Consider the following 21,463-nt stretch of genomic DNA (forward strand, 5'->3'; position numbering starts at 1 on the left):
TTTCGTCTCGGCTTGGGATATCGGCAAGTTGAGTCGCGGGGCCTAACGGGGCCGATTCTTCCCCGCCGCTCGCAGTACCAAGATGGCCGCCAGTCTGTACCTCGCCTTCAGGAGGTGGATCCGGCACTTGCTTTTGGAATCCATACTGTTTAAGATCCGCAGTTTTTCGTTTGGTAGCCATTATAATCGGGTCTCGACTCCCTCAGGCGTATAAATCAAGTTTTTCGTGTCGTTGTAGCGCTCCGGGACGGGGTAATAGTAGGGCAGTGAAGAGAGCTCCGCTTTCACACGTCCATCCCCTATGCGCGCTCAACAGCGCCCCCCAAAATTCCTGTTTATTTTAAACATTCCAGTACAGGGTCTCCATTGCGTGGATGGATTCCATCAATTTTTCTCTTTCGGTCTAGCCTTGTGACTTTGGGGTTTTTTGGGTTTTTTTTTAGGGTGGGGGGGGGGAGATGTTTCTTGGCAAATAAATACTTTAAAAATAAGAAGGAAAAGAAATTTTCTGCAGGCAACTGAATATCTGACAAGCTGATTGGTCTCATCAGAAAAGTCATGCCCCGCTGTACGGTTGTATAAACTAGTACCGTAGTTAGGTAAGAAAATATAAATTTAATTGTACCAAGCTCTCACTACACTCAAAAAAGAACCAAAGAGGTATTTTATGTCTCTACCAAATCTACATTAGGCCACAATCTGTATATGAGGATGAAGAGCTAGAAAACCAGAAGAAATACCAGGAAAAATAACAAAAAAGAGAAAATGGAATTTAGGCATAACACTTCCCAGAATTAACATAAATTAGCTCACATACTTGTCTTATCAGGTACTTGGCAGAGACTTGATGAGCTTTTTGGAATCTAAGAAAAATCTTAATTGATCAGGAAGGATCAAAGAAAAAAAAAACCTATAATTTACCACAACATTTGACCAAACATTTTACAAGAGAATCGTAGCAAAAAGGATGCTCCCCTAGCACGTCTCTTGCCGCAATATTTTTCTCCTGCCCTGTGTAGGCTTCACAAGGTTTGGGAAAACAGACTTTTTACCCTCAAAATAACATTAATATTCTGAAAATAAAGGCACACAACTGAATTGAGATCTTCTTTGAATATAATAGAGACATAAGAGCATACAATTTGTCATACTGGGTCAGACCAAAGGTCCATCAAGCCCAGTAGCCTGTTTCCAACAGTACCTAATCTACCTGGCAGGATCCCAAAAGGTCGATATATTCCACACTGCGTATCTCATTGACAAGCAGTGGATTTCCTTATGTCCACCTTAATAATTTTTTATGGACTTTTCTTCCAGGAACTTGTTCAAACCTTTTTTAAAACCAGCTACAATAACAGCTTTTACCATATCCTCCAGCAATGAATCCTGGAATTTAATTATGAGTTGAGTAAAAAAACATTTTTTCCTATTTGTCTTAAATGTATTACCTGGTAACTTCATTGTGTGTCCCCTAGTTTTTGTACAGTTTGAAAGAGTAAACAATTGATTCACATTTACCCGTGACACTCCACTCAATATTTTATAGACATCATATCTCCCCTCAGTCATCTCTTCTCCAAACTGAAGAGCCCTAAATTCTAACATTTCCCTCATAAGGGAATCGTTTCATCCCCTTTATAATTTTGGTCACCCTCCTCTGTACCTTTTCCAAGATGCAGTGATCAGAACTGCACACAATATTCAAGGTGTGGTCTCACCATGAAGCAATACAAAGGCATTATGACACATTCTGTTTTATTCTCCATTCCTTTCCTAATAATTACTAGCATTCTGTTTGCTTTCTTGGCTGCTGCTGCTGCACACATTGAGCAGAGGATTGCAACATATTATCCATGATGACAACCTAGATCCTTTCCCTGGGAGTGCTCCAAATGTGGAACCTTGAACGGTGTAGCTAAAACTTGGGTTGCTCTTCCCTACGTGCATCATTTTGCACTTGTTCACATTAAATGATATCTGCCATTTGGATGCCCAAGTCTTCTAATCTTGCAAGGTCCTCTTGCAATATCTCACAAGCCTTTTCTGACAAACGTGGGGGTGACCTGCACGGAGCAGCAGTTACTACCTTGGGAAGCTTGCTGGGCAGACTAGATGGACCATTTTGGTCTTTTTCTGCGGTCATTACTATGTTACTATGTTAACAGCTTTGAATAATTTTGTATCATTAGTAAACTTGATCACCTCACTTGTTTCCATCTCTAGGTCATTTATAAATATGGTAAAAAGCAGCAGTCCTAGTATAGATCTTTGGGGCACTCCCCTATTCACCTTTCTCCAATGAGAAAACTGACCATTTAGCCCTACTCTGTGTTCTGTCTTTTAACCATTTCTCAATACATAATAGAACATTGCCTCCTATCCCATGACTTTTAAATTTCCTCAAGAGTATCTCATGAGGTACTTTGTCAAATGCTTTCTGAAAGACCAGATACACTATTTCAATAGGTTCACCTTTATCCACTTGTTTATTCATGCCTTCAAAAAACTGTAGCAGACTGATGAGGTAAGACTTCCCTTGGCTAAATCCATGTTGGCTTTGTCTCAAGTATGACTATCTATATATTCAGTAATTTTGTTCTTTATAATAATTTCAACCATTTTTCCCAGCACTGACATCAGGCTCACCACTCTCTAGCTTCCTGGATCATCCCTGGAATCCTTTTTTAGTTAGAATCCATTTATTGGGGGAGCTGAGGAGGTGGTCGGCGTGCTGGGGAGAGCCTGGCCCTAGAGATTACCTGCAAGGAAGTTTGAAGGTGAAATTTTCTTTCCTCGGCGAGGAAGCCCAGACCGAGTGTGCAGGACCCAAGGTGACATCATCGGGAGGCGCCCCCGAAACTGTATAAAATCAGGGGCTCCAGCGGCGAGCAGCCGAAGCCTTGCGCCAAAGGGGCGCGCCCCTGAGAGAGGAAAATTAATATGGGAAGAAAGCGAAAATCAAAGAATTTTTCCTCTTCACCTACAACCCCAGTGTCAAGGAGAATTGGACCTATGGACTCTCACATAATACGTATGGGTGAATCCTATATTGGGGGAAGTTGGAGAAGGTAACTATTTTAGGGGTTACCTTAAGCTCCTGGTCCTCACAACCTCCCTTACAACCTAAGATGGAAGGTTTACTAGAACCAAATACTGTTATAGAACCCTCTGTGAATGAAATCCCCACCAGTGGAGGAGGGGATAGAGCAGAGGGGAATAAATATTTGAATGTAATATCTGAGGGTGGCGAGGCTACTAATAGCAGCACTAAAGTCCGTTGTCCCACAGTAATTCTTGAATTGGTACTCAAGGAGAGGAAGATAATACAGAACCTGAAAATGTTTCACTGTTGGATGTTTGGAGATTAATTGCAAAAGTAGATAAGAAATTGTCTAATACTATTTCTAAAGTGCATACTTTCTCAGTAGAAACAAGGGAAAAATTTGAGGATTTAGATGGAAGGACTGATAAAGTGGAGCAGGCAGTAGCAAATTTGAACCCCATAGTAAAGAATTTGCAGGTTACTAGTATATCCTCCATTAGAGATAATATGGTACTACATACTAGAATTGAATCTCTGGAAAATGAAGCGAGATCATTTAACCTACATTTATTGAATTTTCCAAGTTATTGTCTGAAATTGAATTGTTTAAAAAATATGCAGTAGAAATAATTTCTTATGAAATGGAGAAAATCCCAGTTATCTCAAAGTTGTATTATTTGCCTAGAAGAACTTTGCAAGTTTGTGAGGGTGGTATAGATACTTTGGAAAGTCCAGGGGTCTCGATTTTTTTTTTTAGAGGACTCGCTGGACAATATAGCCTCTAGAGCTACATTGCTTATTATTTTCTCATTGAAAAAGGATAAAGATCTGTTCTTTTTTAAATATTTTCAAAATAAAAATTAAATTTTGTGGGCTAAAGATACAGGTCTTTCCAGATGTTTCCCATGCGACGCAGGCACGGAGGATACTGTTTCTTTCTTTGAAGCAAGTTGCTCTAGATAAGCAAATGTTGCTTACCCATAACAGGTGTTCTCACAGGACAGCAGGATGTTAGTCCTCACATATGGGTGACATCATAGGATGGAGCCCAATCACGGAACACTTTTGTCAAAGTTTCTAGAACTTTGACTGGCACCTACTGGGCATGCCCAGCATGGCACTAAACCTGCAGCCAGCAGGGGTCCCTCTTCAGTCTTGTTTAAAGCTACAGGAAGTGCCGAAAAATAAAATAAGAAAACGAACCCAACACTGCGGGGTGGCGGGTGGGTTTCGTGAGGACTAACATCCTGCTGGCCTGTGAGAACACCTGTTACAGGTAAGCAACATTTGCTTTCTCACAGGACAAGCAGGATGGTAGTCCTCACATATGGGTGAGTACTGAGCTGAGGATGTCCAAGAAATGCACCAAATGTACCCAAGATGTGCAATAGGCACAAGTATTAGGGAGGAATTTGGTAGAGGGCATCCTGAACCCTAACAGGCAGGCGGAAGTGTGTTGGTACATCAAGTTGTAAAAAGGTTGCGCAAGACAGATTGGCCGAAGATGGAATCTTGTCTTCTGGCCTTGTCTAAGCAATAATGGGCTGTAAAGATATGGAGAGAACTCCAGGTAGCAGCCCTGCAAATGTCAGGAAGTGGCACTGAGTGTAGGTGTGCTACTGAAGTTGCCATGGCCCTCACAGAGTGTGCCTTAACATGGTCTTGAAATGGAATGCCTGCTTGCTGATAGCAAAAGGATATGCAGTCCGCTAACCAAGAAGAGAGAGCCTAATTACCCACAGGCTGCCCCAATTTGGTGGAATGGAAAGAGACAAACAATTGAGTGCTTTTCCTGTGGGCAGCTGTATGGTCTAGACAGAATGCTAGAGCACGTTTACAATCAAGGGTATGCAGAGCCTGTTTTCCCAGATTGGAGTGAGGCCTGGGAAAGACGGTAGGTAGTATAATGGATTGATTAATGTGAAACTCCGATACTACCTTAGGTAAGAACTTAGGGTGAGTGTGGAGTACTGCCCGGTCCTGCAGAAGTTTAGTGTAAGGCGGATAGGTAACTAGGGCCTGTAACTCACTAATTCTGCGAGCAGATGTTACTGCCAAAAGAAAGATTTATTTATTTATTTAAACATTTTTATATACCGGCATTAGTTGTGGACATCATGCCGGTTTACAGTAAAACGGGTTAAGCTTAGAATTACATTTTAACAGGGAAGTCAAAACTGGGAAAAGGGGGTAAAAGGTAGCTGAGAAAAGACAGAATAACAAAATGTGTTTCCTCAAGGTGAGGAGATCACTTTCCATGTGAGATAGCAAAGATCACAGGATTGGAGAGGCTCGAATGATGGTTTCATGAGCTTTCCTAAAACCAGATTGAGGTTCCAAGAAGGGGCCGGAGGGCGCAGTGGAGGCTTGAGGTGAAGCAAGCCCTTCAGAAAATGTGTTACGAGGGGTTGTACTGAAAGAGGAACATCCCCGACACCTCTATGGAAGGCAGCTACCACACTGACATGCATTCTGATGGAGGGTGTTTTTAGACCTGATTCTGACAAGTGCCAGAGATAGTCTAGAAACTTTGTGGTGGAACAGGTAAAGGGATCAAGGGATTGAGAACACCATGATGTAAACCTGTTCCATTTGTAAAGATAAGATTTTCTCATGGAAGGCTTCCGTGAAGCAATCAGGACACGGGAAACTGACTCTGAAAGGTTAAGTGGCTGAAGAATTAACCTTTCAACATCCAAGCCGTCAGAGACAAGGCCTGAAGATTGGGGTGGCAAGGGCAGCCGTCGTTCTGAGTGATCAGAAGCGGGTCCTTTCCCAAGGGAATGTGCCTGCGAAAGGAGAGGTCCTGAAGAATTGGAAACCACACCTGGCGAAGCCAGTGAGGTGCTATCAGGATCATGCATCCCTTGTCCTGATGTACCTTCACGAGAGTCTTCGAGAGAAGTGGAAGTGGAGGGAATGCATATAGAACACCGGGTGCCCATGAGAGGGAGAACCCATCTCTTGGCTGAGAGTGTTGGCTGCGAGTGAGAGAGCAAAAGTTCTCTACTTTGCGGTTCTGAGGTGACGCAAAAAGGTTTTTGTGGGGGTAACCCCAACATTGGAATATTGAGTCCGCTATAGTGGGGTCGAGGGACCATTCATGTGGTTGAAAGGCGCAACTCAGCTTGTCCACCAACATATTGTCCACTCCCACCAAGTAGGTGGCTCTGAGGTACATCGAGTGGGAGAGGGCCTCCGCCCATTTGTGCGCAGCCTCCTGACACAGTAGGTAGGAGCCCGTCCCTCCCTGTTTGTTAATGTACCACATGGCCACCTGGTTGTCCGTCTGAATGAGGATGACATGGTTGGAAAGGTGATCCTGAAATACCCTGAGAGCATATCTGATTGCTCGAAGCTCCAGGAAATTGATTTGGTGTTTTGCTTCCTCTGGAGACCAAGTCCCTTGTGTCTGCAAATCAGCGACATGGGCTCCCCAGCCGATGTTGGAAGCATCGGTGGTGAGAATTATTTGAGGGTCTGGAGCCTGGAAGGGCAGGCCTCGAAGGAGATTGATCTGATTTTGCCACAAGGCTAGAGAATGACGAAGTGAGTCAGTAATGTGGACAGTGGTCAATAGAGGTTGGACGGACTGAGCCCATTGTGATCTTAGAGTGCATTGCATGACTCATGGCCAAGCGGGCCATTGGGGTAACCTGTACTGAGGATGCCTTGTGCCCTAGCAGGATGAGGAAGTGGCGTGCTGTCGTGCGTTGCTGAGACTGTAGCTGGTGTGCGAGAGAGATGAGAGTGAGAGCTCGCTGTCGAGGAAGAAATGCCTTTGCCTGCAAGGTGTGCAAGTCTGCCCCAATGAATGATAAAGTTTGAGATGGGACTAAGCAGGATTCTGCGTAATTGACGAGAAATCCTAGTGAAGTCAAGAGTGTGTAAAGTAAGACGTAGGGATGACAGAGCAGCCTGCTGAGTGGGAGCCCTGATCAACCAATCGTCTAGATAGGGGTAGACATGAACACCTTGAGTCCTGAGGAAGGCTGCTACTACTACGAGGCACTTGGTGAAAACTCGTGGTGCAGATGCCAGGCCGAATGGTAGCACTCGGTACTGATAGTGCTTGGGGCCTACCAGAAATCTCAGGAACCTGCAATGAGATGGAGTTATCGCAATGTGTGTATACGCGTCTTGGAGATCGAGAGAGCAGAGCCAGTCTCCTTTTTGCAGAAGAGGAAGGAGGGAACCCAAGGTTACCACCTTGAACTTTTCTCGGTGGAGGTACTTGTTGAGGGCACGTGGGTCCAGAATTGGACGAACACTGCCTGAATTTTTGGGAATTAGAAAGTACCGGGAATAGAATCCTAGGCCTTGTTGGGAGTAGGGCACTGGCTCTATTGCTCTGGACTGGAAGAGGAGGGAAACCTCCTGCTCCAGGAAAAGTGAGTGGTCGGATATTCTCCACATTGGTAGAGGTGGGGAGTCCAGTGGGATGGAGAGAAAGATCAGGTGATAACCTTGAGAGATTATGGCAAGGACCCACTGGTCTGAGGTGATTGTGTGCCACCTGTTATTGAAATGGCACAATCGACCTCCCACTGGTATCTGAGGCAGTGGAAACTGGCTGCTGCTCTCTATGCAGGAGTCTAAATCCGGAAGCAGGGCCCGGTTGAGGAGCTACCTGTGGCTTTTGTTTCTGCAGTTGACGAGACTGGGCCTTTTGGAAAGGTCTCGTGGAACGAGTCCTAAACTGTGGTGGATAGGACTTCTTTGGACGGAAGAATTACTTTTTAGTATCCTTCCTGAAAGGCTGTTTGGAGGAATACTCAGAAGGCATCAGAGAGCTGGCGAAGGGTCTCATGATGGTCCTTGAGTTCCACCACCAGCCGCTGAATCTGTTCGCCAAACAGATTGTCACCTATGCAGGGCAGATTAGGCAATCTGTCTTGTACTTCAGGGCGCAAGTCCGACGACTTAAGCCGGGCCCATCTTCTTGCCGAAATAGCAGTTGCAGATACCCTGGAAGCAGTGTCTAAGATATCATAAGAGGATCTGATTTCATATTTCCCTGCCTCAAAGCCCTTGTGTACCAGGGCTTGAAAGCTGTTCCTGGAATTGCTGAGGCAGGGACTCTGCAAAGTTCTGTATCTGCTTGAATAAGACCCTGTTGTACTGGGACATATACAGCTTGTAAGAGGCGATCCAGGAGATAAGCATTGATCCCTGGAAGACACGCCGGCCAATGGCATCCAGGAATTTCTGTGCCTTACCTGGGGGAAAGGAAGAGTGGGGTTTTGATCTTTCTGCCCTATTTTGGGCCTATTCTACAACCACAGATTAGTGATCCAGCTGAGGTTTCTGGAATCCTGGGGCTGACTGGACCAAATAAGTGGTATCAGCTTTCCTGTTGACTGGAGCAACAGAACCAGGGTGTTCCCAGTTCTTTTTGAGGAGATCCAAAAGAATCTGGTGAATAGGAATGGAGATTATTTCCTTGGGAGCATCCAGGAATTGTAACAGCTCCATCATTTGATGCCTATCATCTTGCTCAGTCTGTAATTGGAAGGGTACTTGTCCTTCACAAAATTTATGGAAGGGAACTTGTCCTTCACAAAATTTATGAAGGACAAGTCCTCTGGAGGAGAACACTTCCTACTTTCAGTAGGAGAAGGTGGCGATGGCAAATCATCGTTGTCTTGAGATGAATCGTCAGTCCAGGTGTCATAGGGATCAGCACCCGTCCCTCTAGGAACCTGAGAAGGACAGGACGATAGTATTCCTGAAGGACCTGGTCTAGGATCTGAAGGTATCGAGGGAAGTACTGGAGGCACCGATGGAGGCATCGAGGGCACCGGTGCAGGCATTGAGGGCATCGATGGATGGATCGGTGGCACCAATGGGCGCATCGGCATCGATGGTTGAGGCATCGGCAGGGCTCCCGATGGAGGAATGCGGAACAGTGTTTCCCCTCCCGAAAACAGGGTAAACGGGGAAGGCACCAGAGCCATCGGTGGAAAAGTGGCTATGAGCGCTTCCATCTTCGAGAGCAGTGGTGCCAATGCTGCCGGAAAGGGATCGATGACCGGTTCTGCGACCGGCGCCGATTTCGGTGCCGGGGGACATTGGAGTCTGTGCATCACCTTATCGATGGCCTCCTGATCCATCAGGTCCAGTTCTTCATGGAGACCTGGAGCAAGCAACCCCGGCTCCGGAAGGGAAGAAGGAGGCAGAGGCATAGCCGGAGGGACTACCGTTAAAGGCGGAGTCGCGGCTCCCGATACCCGTCCGGATGAGGGTTGCCTTGGTGACCTGGTCGCAGAAAGGGTCAGTGCCTTTTCTGGACGGGGTATCTTCGATGGCAGCTCGGACGATGTCGAGGTCGATGATTTTCCTTCATCGATGGTCCGAGACTTTCGGTGTCGATGCTGATGTTTCTCTCTATGATCCCCTCGGTCCTGAGGGGGAGTAGAGGTCATCAAAGGCTGAGAAGTCGTCGACGCCGGACGGTCACTGGCCAGTGGCCGATACTGGCGTGAAGTGGACGGTACCGGTTCAGACGACGTCGATGCAATCGACGGCGTCAAAGTTTGAGAACGGAAAAGAAGTTTCATTTTCTCCATTCTGGCCTTGCGACTTTTGGTGTCATTAAGGCACATTTGGTGCAAGTCAGGACATCATGCTCGCATTACACAGACTTTATGCGGGTCTGTTATGGACATGGTGCGAGTACAGTCCGGGCACAGACGGAACCCCGACACCATGGCCCTTGAAAAAAATTTAGACTCGGTACGTTCGACGGCCAGTAGGCCATGAGGGCCAAACTCGATGGGAATCGACCGAAAACTGGTAAAAACTTACTGGAGTACCGCGGAGTCAAAAAATTCAAAGAGGGACCCCTGTGGGGTATGAAAGTTTTTAGTAATTCCGTGAGGAAAATTCCTGTCAGGAATCTCTGTGGAGCTCCTTAAACCGATTGGCTACTGCTGCGCAGAAAAAAGAAGACTGAAGAGGTACCCCTGCTGGCTGCAGGTTTAGTGCCATGTTGGGCATGCCCAGTAGGGTGCCAGTCAAAGTTCTAGAAACTTTGACAAAAGTGTTCCGTGATTGGGCTCCATCCTATGATGTCACCCATATGTGAGGACTACCATCCTGCTTGTCCTGTGAGAATAGGAGCTACTTTTTTCTTGAAATTCCCTTGTAAGTGCCAGATAACATACCAAACAAATAAATGTATTTTTCTTGAACCCACACACTTGGAACGTTTTTTAAGGGATAAGTCTCAGAATACCTAGATAGGTTTAAGGAGTTTAAAGGTTGTTTAGAAATAAATGATGCACGTGGTACTGTCAGTCTAATTCTTCCCTAGATGTGAGCTAGATCCAGCTATTATGTTTTGTGTTTTTAAAAAGAATGGATATAACGATGAAAAATGTTATTTGTATACTGGATTACCTTATTGTATCATTTTATAAATGTTATAACTGAATAAACAATAAAGAAAAAAAAAAAAAAAGAATCCAAGGATAATGATGGTATAGTAAAACAAACATCACCACGTTAAGGTACATACACACAAACAACATTCTAACAGAAGCCAAGCTACACCACCGTTATGAGCGAGACCATCACTATAGCTGGGACAAACGAGAAAATTCTTTGTTTTCGTTTTATACAAGTAGGTTGTACAATAACCCCCCCCAAAAAAAATGACAAATGACATTATCTGATAGCAATTAACAAAACACTGTATGTAACTGTAGAGCATAATTCCCCCAAAGAGATAAATGGCCCAGCTGTTGTACTCTGGTCCAGCCAGGGCCTAAGAAAGTTCAAGTATACCTCTTCAACATGATCCTCAGATAGCCCAACACCCCCCCCCCCCCCCAAGGTAAACCAATAGTAATATCATCATATAGTGAGATACAGAAAAAAAGGAAGGAAAACGAACCAAGGTATCTTGGCAACGACCAATGCTTTGTCCATTGTAAATGGTTTAAAAGTAAACTCCTAGCCCTCCCTGAAAGGCTTTGAATATAACTGTCCCAAATAATAAGATATTTCTTTTTTGCTGAGGGAGATTTAGCGACTATAAAGGATTCCTTATGTGCCATATTGTGGAGTACGTTCCGCCAATGCCAATAGGATGGTGGATCTTTCTCTCTCCAGTATATTAAAATGTTTTTTTTCCCTTGTAACAATGCTTTCCATAGGAAGAGTATATCACCTTCCCTCCCCACAGCTATTGGAAAACCCACTCAAACAATACTGCCTTTATAATCGGGAGTAGATGAACAGAGACAATGTCGCTTAAGTATCTTAATATTCTTTCTGGAATCCTTTTTTAAAAACTGGGGTTACATTGGCCATAGCTTGGCCTTTTTTTAAAACTGGGGTTACATTGGCTGTAGCTGGTTTTAATGATAGTTTACAGATTACTAGTAATAAGTATGCAATTTTATTTTTCAATTCTTTCAAAACTCGGATATATACCATCTGATCTAGGTGATTTGTTACTCTACAGTTTGTCAATTTGCCCATTTATATCTTCCAGGTTCACTAAGATTTGTTTTAGTTCCTCTGAATCATCATCTTTAAATATCACTTCTGCCATGGTTATCTGTCTTACATCTTCCTCAATAAAGACCGAAGCAAAGAATTAATTTAATCTCTCTGCTATGGCCTTGTTCTCCCTTAGTGCCCTTTTACGCTTCAATCATTACAATGGTCCAACTGACTCCCTTGTAAGGCTTTTTGCTTCAAACGTACCTGAAAAGGTTTTTATTAAGGTTTTGCTTCCACAGCAAGCTTATTTTCACATTCTGCCTTTGCTTTATCAATGCTCTGCATCTAACTTTCCAGTGCTTATACTGTTTCCTTCATTCGGATCCCTTTTCCATTTTGAGAAAGATGTGCTTTTGGCTAGAACAGCCTCTCTCACCTCACTTTTTAACCTTGCTGACAGCCATTTAGTCTTCCTTCCAACTTTTTTAATGCATGGAATATAGTTGATCTGGGCTTCCAAGATGGTATTTTTAAACAAAGTCCATGCCTGATATAAAATCTTAACCCTTGCAGTTGCTCCTGTTTTTTCCTTAACATTTTTCTTATTTTATCATAGTTTTCCTTTTGAAAGTTAATTGCTATCGCAGTAGATTTCCTTATTTATTTATTTATTTATTTAAAAAGTGACAATCTAGGTGCAAGGAATGGAGGGAAGAGAGAGGAGGCAGGAGACAAATATATGCAAATCTATGCTAATGTCAGAAAGCGATGGGCACCCCCTCCTCCCAGTCCTCAAGTGTCCAGTCATGATCTATGAAAAAGTTGGTAACCCTATCTGTAACAAACCGCTCATCCACAGAAATTCCCCCAACAACAGAGCTTGAATGTTTCCTACAACTCATCATACAAAAAAAAATTTTCAAATTCTGGTGTCACCTCACAGTAATAACAGTACAAGCACCTTCCACTGCCAAACACATTGTGAACTACCACAAAACCCAGCAAAAAACCCCCCACTCAAAATCTATACAGCAAACCTATCGTAATATAACAGTAGTAACACCAAGGACTCAAACAAGAACCCTACCAGTGAAAGAGCACAGGTAAATATTACATTGGGTCCCAGCATACCAATACACCACTCTCTGGGGAAACGAAACAAACCCACTTGCTAAAGAGCCTTACACAGACACTACACACTAGCAGAATCTCTCATCATGGTCACACGCACAGAGCAGAGTCAGACCCTCACCAAATACAGAATAAAAGATCACAAATTAGACAAAAACTGAAACAGAAACCCCAAGAAGCCAGACTCTGTGTATTAACAATGGAAAAACAGAACCACCATTCCTCATAAAACAATAAAATCAAGAAACAAAGCATCAGTTATAATTGTAAAACCATACTAATAAAAGAATATTTTAAAATTACTGACAAATAGAATAGCTTCTATTAATTAAAATCATATACATTTTTTAAAACCTTCTCAAGCACCAATAAAATATTTTAAAACAGCATATATCAAGTAACACCCAGTAATTAAAACTAATATGGATAAATAAAAAAAGCCCCTACTGTCCATACCTGGGACTGCTTGATTTCCAGTCACCCTGAGATTGTTGAGGATTGGAGGGGGGGGGGGGGCACACAAATTTTATCCTCCCTCTCTCTCTCTCTCACATACTCGCATGTCCATTCTTTCTCACACATACATGCTCTTATACACACCCACAACTTCTCTTTCACAGACAAGCTCTTACTTCCCTGGATTCTCTCATACGCACACATACTCTTATTGGCTCCCTCATGTACATATATACACACACACACACACACACACCCCCCCAGGCAAGTTCCTAGTCATTCTCTCACCCAGGCCCCCTGGTAGGCTCCCATTCATTCTCACACCGCTCCCCCCCAGGCATGCACACGTTCATTCTCACCCACACACAGACCCCCAGGCAGGAACTTGTTCATTCTCTCACACACAAAACCCCTGGCAAACTCCCATTCATACATATGCACATACTGAAGGCAGATCCCCCTCTCTTTCTTTTGCTAGCAACCTTGGAGCCTCTCTCGTCCCTTTGCTACCACTGTCACTGCTGCAGCGTGGCTATTGGGGAGGCGCCGATCACTGCTACTGGCACTGAAGCCCATTCTGCTGCTTCCTCTGTGCAGGCCCCATGGTATTAAAAATTTGTGAGGCTTCCAGTTCCTCCATGTTGATCTCGTACACTGTGAGATCGGCATAGAGAAAGTGCTACTCTTGCACATTCCCAAAGATAACAAATGCCAATCACTAAAAATTCAATTTTTTTTTTAACCTTTGCTGTCTGATCTTAGTTTTCTAATCAGTTGGTCCCAGTCTTTTTTCCCATGTTCCCTTTCTTGTTTTTCTTGCCAATTCCTTTTACAGGGTCTCTTTTTTCTGTTTCTTCTCTTTCCATCTGTCTTCTCTTCCTCCCTCACACACCCCCACAGGCTCTCACTTTAACATGCTGTCACAACCACACACAGCTCTCACTCTCACATGCTCTATACATACACACTGACTTTCTCACATGCTGTCTCTCTCTCTCAAACACATACACAGGCTCTCTCACTCTCACATGCATCTCACACAAATACACAGGCTCTCTCACATGCTGTCTCTCGCACACAGAGGCACTCACATGCTGTCTCACTGAACATACAGGCTCTCACAGTCTCTCAACTCACACACACATGCACACACACACACTCTACAGGTAATCAGCTTTGCTCAACGCCTCTGGGCCTCCTCTTTGCAGGTCACTATGGAGTGGACTCTGCAGTGACCCTGATCTTCTTGGGTCGCCATGAGGTGGGATCCATAGCAACCCTAGTGAGCCTCCTCTTCTAGGTTCGCCATGAGTTAAGATCCACAGCAGCCCTGCTGCAAATGCTGCTACTCTTCTGCACGCGGGCAGATGTGCCTCTTCTTTTCTGCCCACACGGCTCTGGCAATGTTTTTCTTCTGGGGCCGCTCAGGCAGGAAGGAGAAGGAGCAGCTGGAGGTTTGGAGGTGACTTGTTTTCTTCGGACTGTAGCAGGATGAGCTCCACCATGGCCCCACCAATCTTTATGCTGTGCGTGGCCATGAGAAAGGTTGTACATGGCCATTCAAGTGCTTAGCTTAGAGAGAACAGTGGCTGGCCCACAGCATAGGAACAGCACACTTCCCTGCTTAGCCGCTGGTGGGATGAGGTACACAGGCAGCCACATGGGTCTCCCTATGTTGGCCACCAGTGTCCCCCCTATGGCCCTGAGCCTGGGGGCATTGGCCTCCCCTCGGTATGCCACTGGCTTTCCACCATCACATAAAAGCTGATCTATCTCCTTTTTAAAGGTTAGTGCCAACAGCCTGATTCCACTCTGATTAAGGTGGAGTCCATCCTGTTGAAACAGGTTCTCCCTTCCCCAGAATATGCCCAGCTCCTAACAAATCCGAAACCCTCTTCCCTGCACCATTATCTCATCCATGCATTGAGAGACTGGAGCTCAGCCTGCCTCTGAGGCCCTGTGTGTGGAATGGGGAGCATTTCTGAGAATGCAACCCTGGATGGTTCTGGATTTCATTTTCCTAAGGAGTCTAAATTTAGCCTCCAGAATCTCCTATGTTATTGGTAGCAGGGGGCAAAGTGAGGCTGCTGCCTCAGGCGGCATAAAAGTGCCCCTCAGAACTCTCTGGCTTCAGCCACCTCGCCCTGCCTTCAGGGCCATCAGCAGCACAGCTCTGAGATGCCTACGAAGTTCCCAAGTGCTGTGGGCAGGAAGAAAGGAACTTTGGTGGAACGGCTTTGATGATGTGCCCTCGGGGCTCCGACCCACACCCAGGCAGGACACAGTGAGGAGGGAGAGGCAAGGCAGTGCCAATGAAGCAAAGGAAAGGAAAGATGAGAGTGAGGGGAGGGGAGGGAAGGGAAAGGAAAGGAAGTTGATGATTGAGGGGTTAAAGGGGCTCTTAGGGAAGATAAGGCCATCAGGGAAAGACTAAATGAATTCTTTGCTTCAGTGTTTACTGATGAGGATGTCAGGGAGATGCCCATTCCGGAAACAGTGTTTAAGGGTGATGATCCAGATGAACTGAACCAAATTACAATGAACCTGGAAGATGCAGTAGGCCAGATTGACAAACTGAAGAATGTCAAATCACCTGGACCAGATGGTATACACACCAGGGTTCTGAAAGAACTCAAAAATGAAATTTCAGACCTATTACAAGTAATCTGTAACCTATCATTAAAATTATCCATTGTACCTGAAGTCTGGAAAGTGGCCAACATAACCCGGATATATCAAAAGGGTTCCAGAGGCAATCCAGGAAACTATAGACCGGTGAGCCTGACTTCAGTGCCGGGAATAATCATGGAAACTGTTATAAAGAATAAAATCACAGAACATATAAACAGACATGGTTTAATGGGACACAGCCAGCATGGATTTACCCAAGGGAAGTCTTTGCTCACAAATCTGCTACATTTTTTTTTTAAGGGATAAATAAACATGTGGACAAAGGTGAACCAGTAGATATAGTGTATTTGGATTTTCAGAGGGCGTTTGAGAAAGTCCCTCATGAGAGGCTTCTAAGAAAACTAAAAAATCATGGAATAGGAGGTGATGTCCTTTTTTGGATTGCAAACTGGTTAAATGACAGGAAACAGAGAGTAGGATTAAATGGTCATTTTCTCAGTGGAAAAAGGTAAACAGTGAAGTATTTCAGGGATCTGTACTTGGACCTGTGCTTTTTAATATATTTATAAATGACCTGGAAAAAGGTTTCGACGAGTGAAGTGATCAAATTTGCAGATGATACAAAATTATTCAGAGTAGTTAAATCACAAGCGGATTGTGATAAATTGTAGGAGGACCTTGTGAGACTGGAAGATTGGGCATCCAAATTGCAGATGAACTTTAACGTGGACAAGTGCAAGGTGATGCATATAGGGAAAAATAACCTAAGCTGTAGTTACACGATGTTAGGTTCCATTTTAGGAGTTACTACCCAGGAAAAAGATCTAGGCATCATAGTGGATAATAAATTGAAATCAGCTCAGTGTGATGTGGCAATCACACTGAGTCTCTGTATTGCTCAGTGGTTAGACCGCACCTTGAATACCGTGTGCAATTCTGGTAGCCACTTCTCAAACAAGATATAGTACTGTAGAAAGTACAGAGAAGGGCGACCAAATGAAAAATGGCATGGAATGGCTCCCCTATGAGGAAAGGCTAAAGAGGTTAGGGCTGTTCAGCTTAGAGAAGAGACAGCTGAGGGGAGATATAATAGAGGTCTACAAAATCATAAAAGGACTTGAATGGGTAAATGTGAAACAGTTATTTACTCTTTTGGATAATACAAGGACTAAGGGGGCACTCCATGAAGTTAGCATGTAGCACATTGAAAACAAATCGTAGAAAATCCTTTCAATCAATGCACAATTAAGCTTTGGAATTCTTTGCCAGAAGATGTGGTTAAGGCAGTTAGTGTAGCTGGGTTTAAAAAGGGTTTGGATAAGTTCCTGGAGAAGTCCATAAACTGTTATTAATCAATAGGGAATAGCCACTGCTTGTTGATGGCATTCATAGCATGGGATCTAATTAATGTTTAGTACTTGCCAGGTACTCGTGGCTTGGATTGGCCACTGTTGGAGACAGGATACTGGGTCTGACCCATTATGGTATAACTAACATTCTGCTCAATAGCAGGTCTAAAGTTAGACGGGTGTAACTTATCCGGCTAAGCTGTAATATATATACAGATATTCAGTGCCATAGCCATGCCACTGAATATCCTTGAAACTTAGACAGATAAGGCTAAGTTACTTAGCTGGCCAGGATTTGAATACTGACCCTCCACAAGTTCAGACTTTTGGAGTAGGTGCTTGGCTGAGGAGCCAATGGGGCAAAGCTACCATATTTCTTTATTAAAACAAGATTCATGTTTCAGAAGCTTCAGGCTCCATTCCCAATAAAAGGAAGTTGAAACAGAGTAATAAGAATAAATTGGGTAATGGAGAAAAGGGGAGCTGGTTTAGATGAAAAGAATAAGACAGGGTAAATCAAAATGAAATAAGGGTGGTAAGAACGCATTAATCAGCTAAAACAATGCACAGGAATGAAGTGAGGCAATGAGAAAACTGAATTTGATTTACTCGGAGCCTGCGCGGGAGAAATGTTTCACAGTTTTAATTATATTTATTTACTTAAAGGTGCCTTGCTCGCTCTGCTCCTTCACCTAGCATTCCCAGTAAAAGAATAAAGCAGAAGTCTCAGCATCCTGCCCAATATCTCATAAGCACTCATGACCAGTGGTTAATATTTATCACATGTGGATTCAAAATGTTGATGCTCTAATTTTTGTAATGCTTTTCAAGCTGCCTCCCCATCACCTGCCCCCAACCCTTAGAAGCAGCCGTATTTGCAACAGTGTCACAGAACAGTTTGGGTCGTACTGTGCGCAATAATATAGATAACATCGCAGCAAGTGCGGATGAACTGGATCCTGCGAGCATTAGGCGTGCAAGTGAATGAGTAGTGGCTTCTTTGTAGGATGTGATACTTTCTAAAGGAGCAACTAAATAGATGAGGAAGTCTTGCCAGTGTGGCGAGAATAAGTAGGCAGAGAGACTGGCCTCTCTCTGCCATCATCTAGTATGTTACTGTGTTCATAAGCCTGCTAAGACCCTGCAGGTCTCTTCTTCAGATGATACCGTAGAGCTGAAGGCAGAAGCTTTTATATCTATGAAATGGTCTGTAGGGTGGGAATTCCCACCCTACAGACCATTTCATAGATATAAAAGGCATCCACAGGCATCCACAGGAAATCCACAGGAAATCTGGACAAGAGTTAACAAGATCTCAGAGTCACTTCAGAGCATGCCATCAATATGAGATTCATCTATTCTTCTGCAATGCTACATGGACACAGTTTTATATCTATTACAGTATTCATGAAGCCCGAAGGAATACAAACTTCCATATACTGCAGATTTACAAATCACCCCAGCCACCTACAAAATTTATGTTTCCACTACAAGCATAGCATCATGTACAACCAAGACACATGATATATGATCAAATGTGTTCAGATACAGCAAACAGAAACCAAAAAAATAAACACCTCCAGAAAAGAATTCATAAATCAAGGCTCCAAAAATCCAAGACTGTGGATGATCAAATACAGACAGCCACTAGAAAATCCAAGGAAGGATCAACTTAAAGGCTAACAGATTTCTTATGACAATCTCTTTCCCTCAGAATTATCTTCTTCCTTTCCATCCCCTCAAAACAAATTAATCTCCTCTTCATCATCTCCAGTCTTTCAAACGCACCCCTTCCCCCCCCCCCCCCCAAACAAATGCACCCTCTTGTGAACATTTTGTGGCAGGAGTATGTCTGGGCTGGGCTAGGTTCAAGTTCCTGGAGCTTGAAGCTAACTGTTGAGCAGCATGGGAAATGTAGTTCAGATTGCTACACTCCCAGGGCTACTGATAGTGTCCTGTACATTTCCAGTTATGCTTTGCACATTGGCATAGTTGTCAGACATCTTGATGCCATTTTTAAATCTCCACCCACGACATGTTAACCTGTTGCTCATGTCACAAGAGAAACAAGAATAAATATCGAAACACAGTTACCATAATATTAAGCTGAGGCGGATAGAAAATGTAAAAACTGGTGTTGTTGGAATGGTAATCCTGCTCAATACGAGAGGGACAGCAGGTTCAAGCAACTGGTACATGTGCTTGACTGGGAAGCCCATGAGGTGAAGCAATTTTTGTGAAGATTTGTAGTCTGGCTAAACAGTGTTGATATGGAAAAATGTGCAATACAAATAAAAGACATGGTTTAGCTACCAAATCTCAACATTTACCTTATATGATTCTTATCTTTATAAAAGACAAACGGAAGAACATGACCATGCTTCAAACACAGAACAGAGCAAAAGCATCATAAAGGTTGATCTAGGTTTCTCAATTTCCTCTTTAAGAAGAAGCTTCCTTCACAAACCAACCTTGAAAGAATGATCGAGACAACATAAAAGTACCTTCTCTACTAGAAGAATGTCGTTTTCTACTTCTATTGACCTTGGTCTTAGCTTTATGGGTTTGTCTTTGAAGATATCCCCAAACCCATATCCCTTGATCTTCTTGGGCTGGATTTCTGAAGAGGAGGTTTCATTTGCCCCTTCTGATTTGGTGCTGCTTGAGTCTCCACCATCACTCTCTGAGCCTGCCATGTCCTTCAAACCTAAGAAAGGCCAGGAAAAGAAATGGAGAAAGAGAGTTTAACAAGAACTATACAACTGAGCACTCTTGCAACCTACTGATGGTCTTTTTTCAGAACAGGACTTGGTCATTACCGGGGCTGATATGAAGTATTTTGTCACTTTGTCTGAAATCTCCAAGTGCTGTTCCCATGTGGCCCACATAATTATATTTAATGCTTATTTTAGGTGTTTATAAATTGTAAATTTAGGTGTTTATTTTCCAGTTAATTAGGGAATCCTTTGGGGATATCATAAACTGGCGTTTACTGGTGTTTTTGCAGCACAGATATTATTGAGTTACCTTTTCCTGTTGAATCAAATACGTACATACATTTGGCAAATGAGTCGTTAGCATGGAAAAGAAAAACAAAGCAGAGGATCCAGGGTAGGCAAGGAAGGGGGGAGAGTATTAGGAGAAGTGCTGTTTTTCTGGTGTTTATCTAAAAAAACACCCTTGGCATCGGGGGTGTTTATCAGCTGAAACCTAAAATCCGAAGCACTGATATTACATTCGCCCTCTCCTGCAGGTACCTGGCATGCATGCACTGGTGTCCACCCTCATCACATCTCTACGACCTCAGGCTCAGGGCACCAAGGGAAGAAGACCCAAGGTCAGTCATTGCCAGCTCCATGCACTGTCACACTGAGTCCCTATGGCTCTCCATGAAGCAACTGGCCCCGCAGTGGAGGCACGTCTGTCTCAAATCTGGGAATGTGCCCCCAGCACCAGTAGCTGCCTCCCCCTTCCATCCAGCACAGGGGCAGCAGCACTCATCTATACTATTCTGCTCTCAGGGATCCAGCAGAGATTGTGTAATGGTCTCCCCAGGATCTGCTCCCCGTACAGCTGCATATCTTACACCCCCTGGCAGCACCAGCCCTGGTCACAATAACCAGGAAGAGAGGAAAATTTGCATTAATGTGTACTGTGCAGCACATATTCTAGTTAATAAAATATTTCAGCTTCCAGGAATTTCAACAAACCACAATGCTTCCATAAGCATTAAATTCAATTTAAAAAATATATATAGATGCACAATAATAAAGCAAACTAATTTTCTAGCTATCAAAATCTAGAAAAACAAAAATACAGAGATAAATCACATGGAAATAGTTTCATCATGTCCTTAATACATATTAGCAGAGAATTGTCCGCCAGGCTTTCAGGCAGATTATTGTGACCCTCAGTGATTTAACATGCACATTTTGAATGATGGGGAAGCTAGAGTGCCTAGGCAGAGCGAGAAAGAGGAAGCAATTTAGATAGAGGCCCAAACACTAAAGTTTAGCATGCACAAGTTTTATGTAATGTTTGTCATTTATTTAATGTTTATGTTCTATACATCGCTTAGTACAATTAATTTGCTTTCAGTGGTTTAAAAGAATTTTAAAATAAATAAATAAATGCACAAAGATAGCAATGCTAGGCATCTAGGGGTTAATTTTCAAAAGACTTAGGCAGACTAAGGTGATCCCATAGCGCACAGCAATTTTGTGGGCAGCACCAAGGGCAGTGGGCTGTGCACCAGCACAAAAGGCACTGCCCTCACTTTTGGACAATGCCTCTAATCTCATGTATCTGAGAAGAGTCCTGTTTCCTGTTCCAGCCCCTCCACTTTAGGGCAGTGTGCAGAGAACAGGAGAGGGGTAAAGCTTGGGGCGGAGTACAGAGCACA

General features: G+C 43.8%; 1 protein-coding gene across 6 annotated transcripts in view; it reads right to left on the bottom strand.

Moving 5' to 3' along the window:
- SH3KBP1 (SH3 domain containing kinase binding protein 1) overlaps window positions 1–21,463 on the bottom strand; it is a 471,173-nt gene that overhangs the window by 152,022 nt on the left and 297,688 nt on the right. For all 6 annotated transcript variants that reach the window (XM_029603365.1, XM_029603364.1, XM_029603363.1 and 3 more), the window contains one exon: window positions 19,566–19,768. In XM_029603365.1, coding sequence (XP_029459225.1) covers window positions 19,566–19,768 — 203 coding nt within the window. The remainder of the gene's footprint in view (window positions 1–19,565; window positions 19,769–21,463) is intronic.

Source organism: Rhinatrema bivittatum, chromosome 5, assembly GCF_901001135.1.
Source record: "Rhinatrema bivittatum chromosome 5, aRhiBiv1.1, whole genome shotgun sequence".
In the NCBI taxonomy this organism is placed as follows: Eukaryota; Metazoa; Chordata; class Amphibia; order Gymnophiona; family Rhinatrematidae; genus Rhinatrema; species Rhinatrema bivittatum.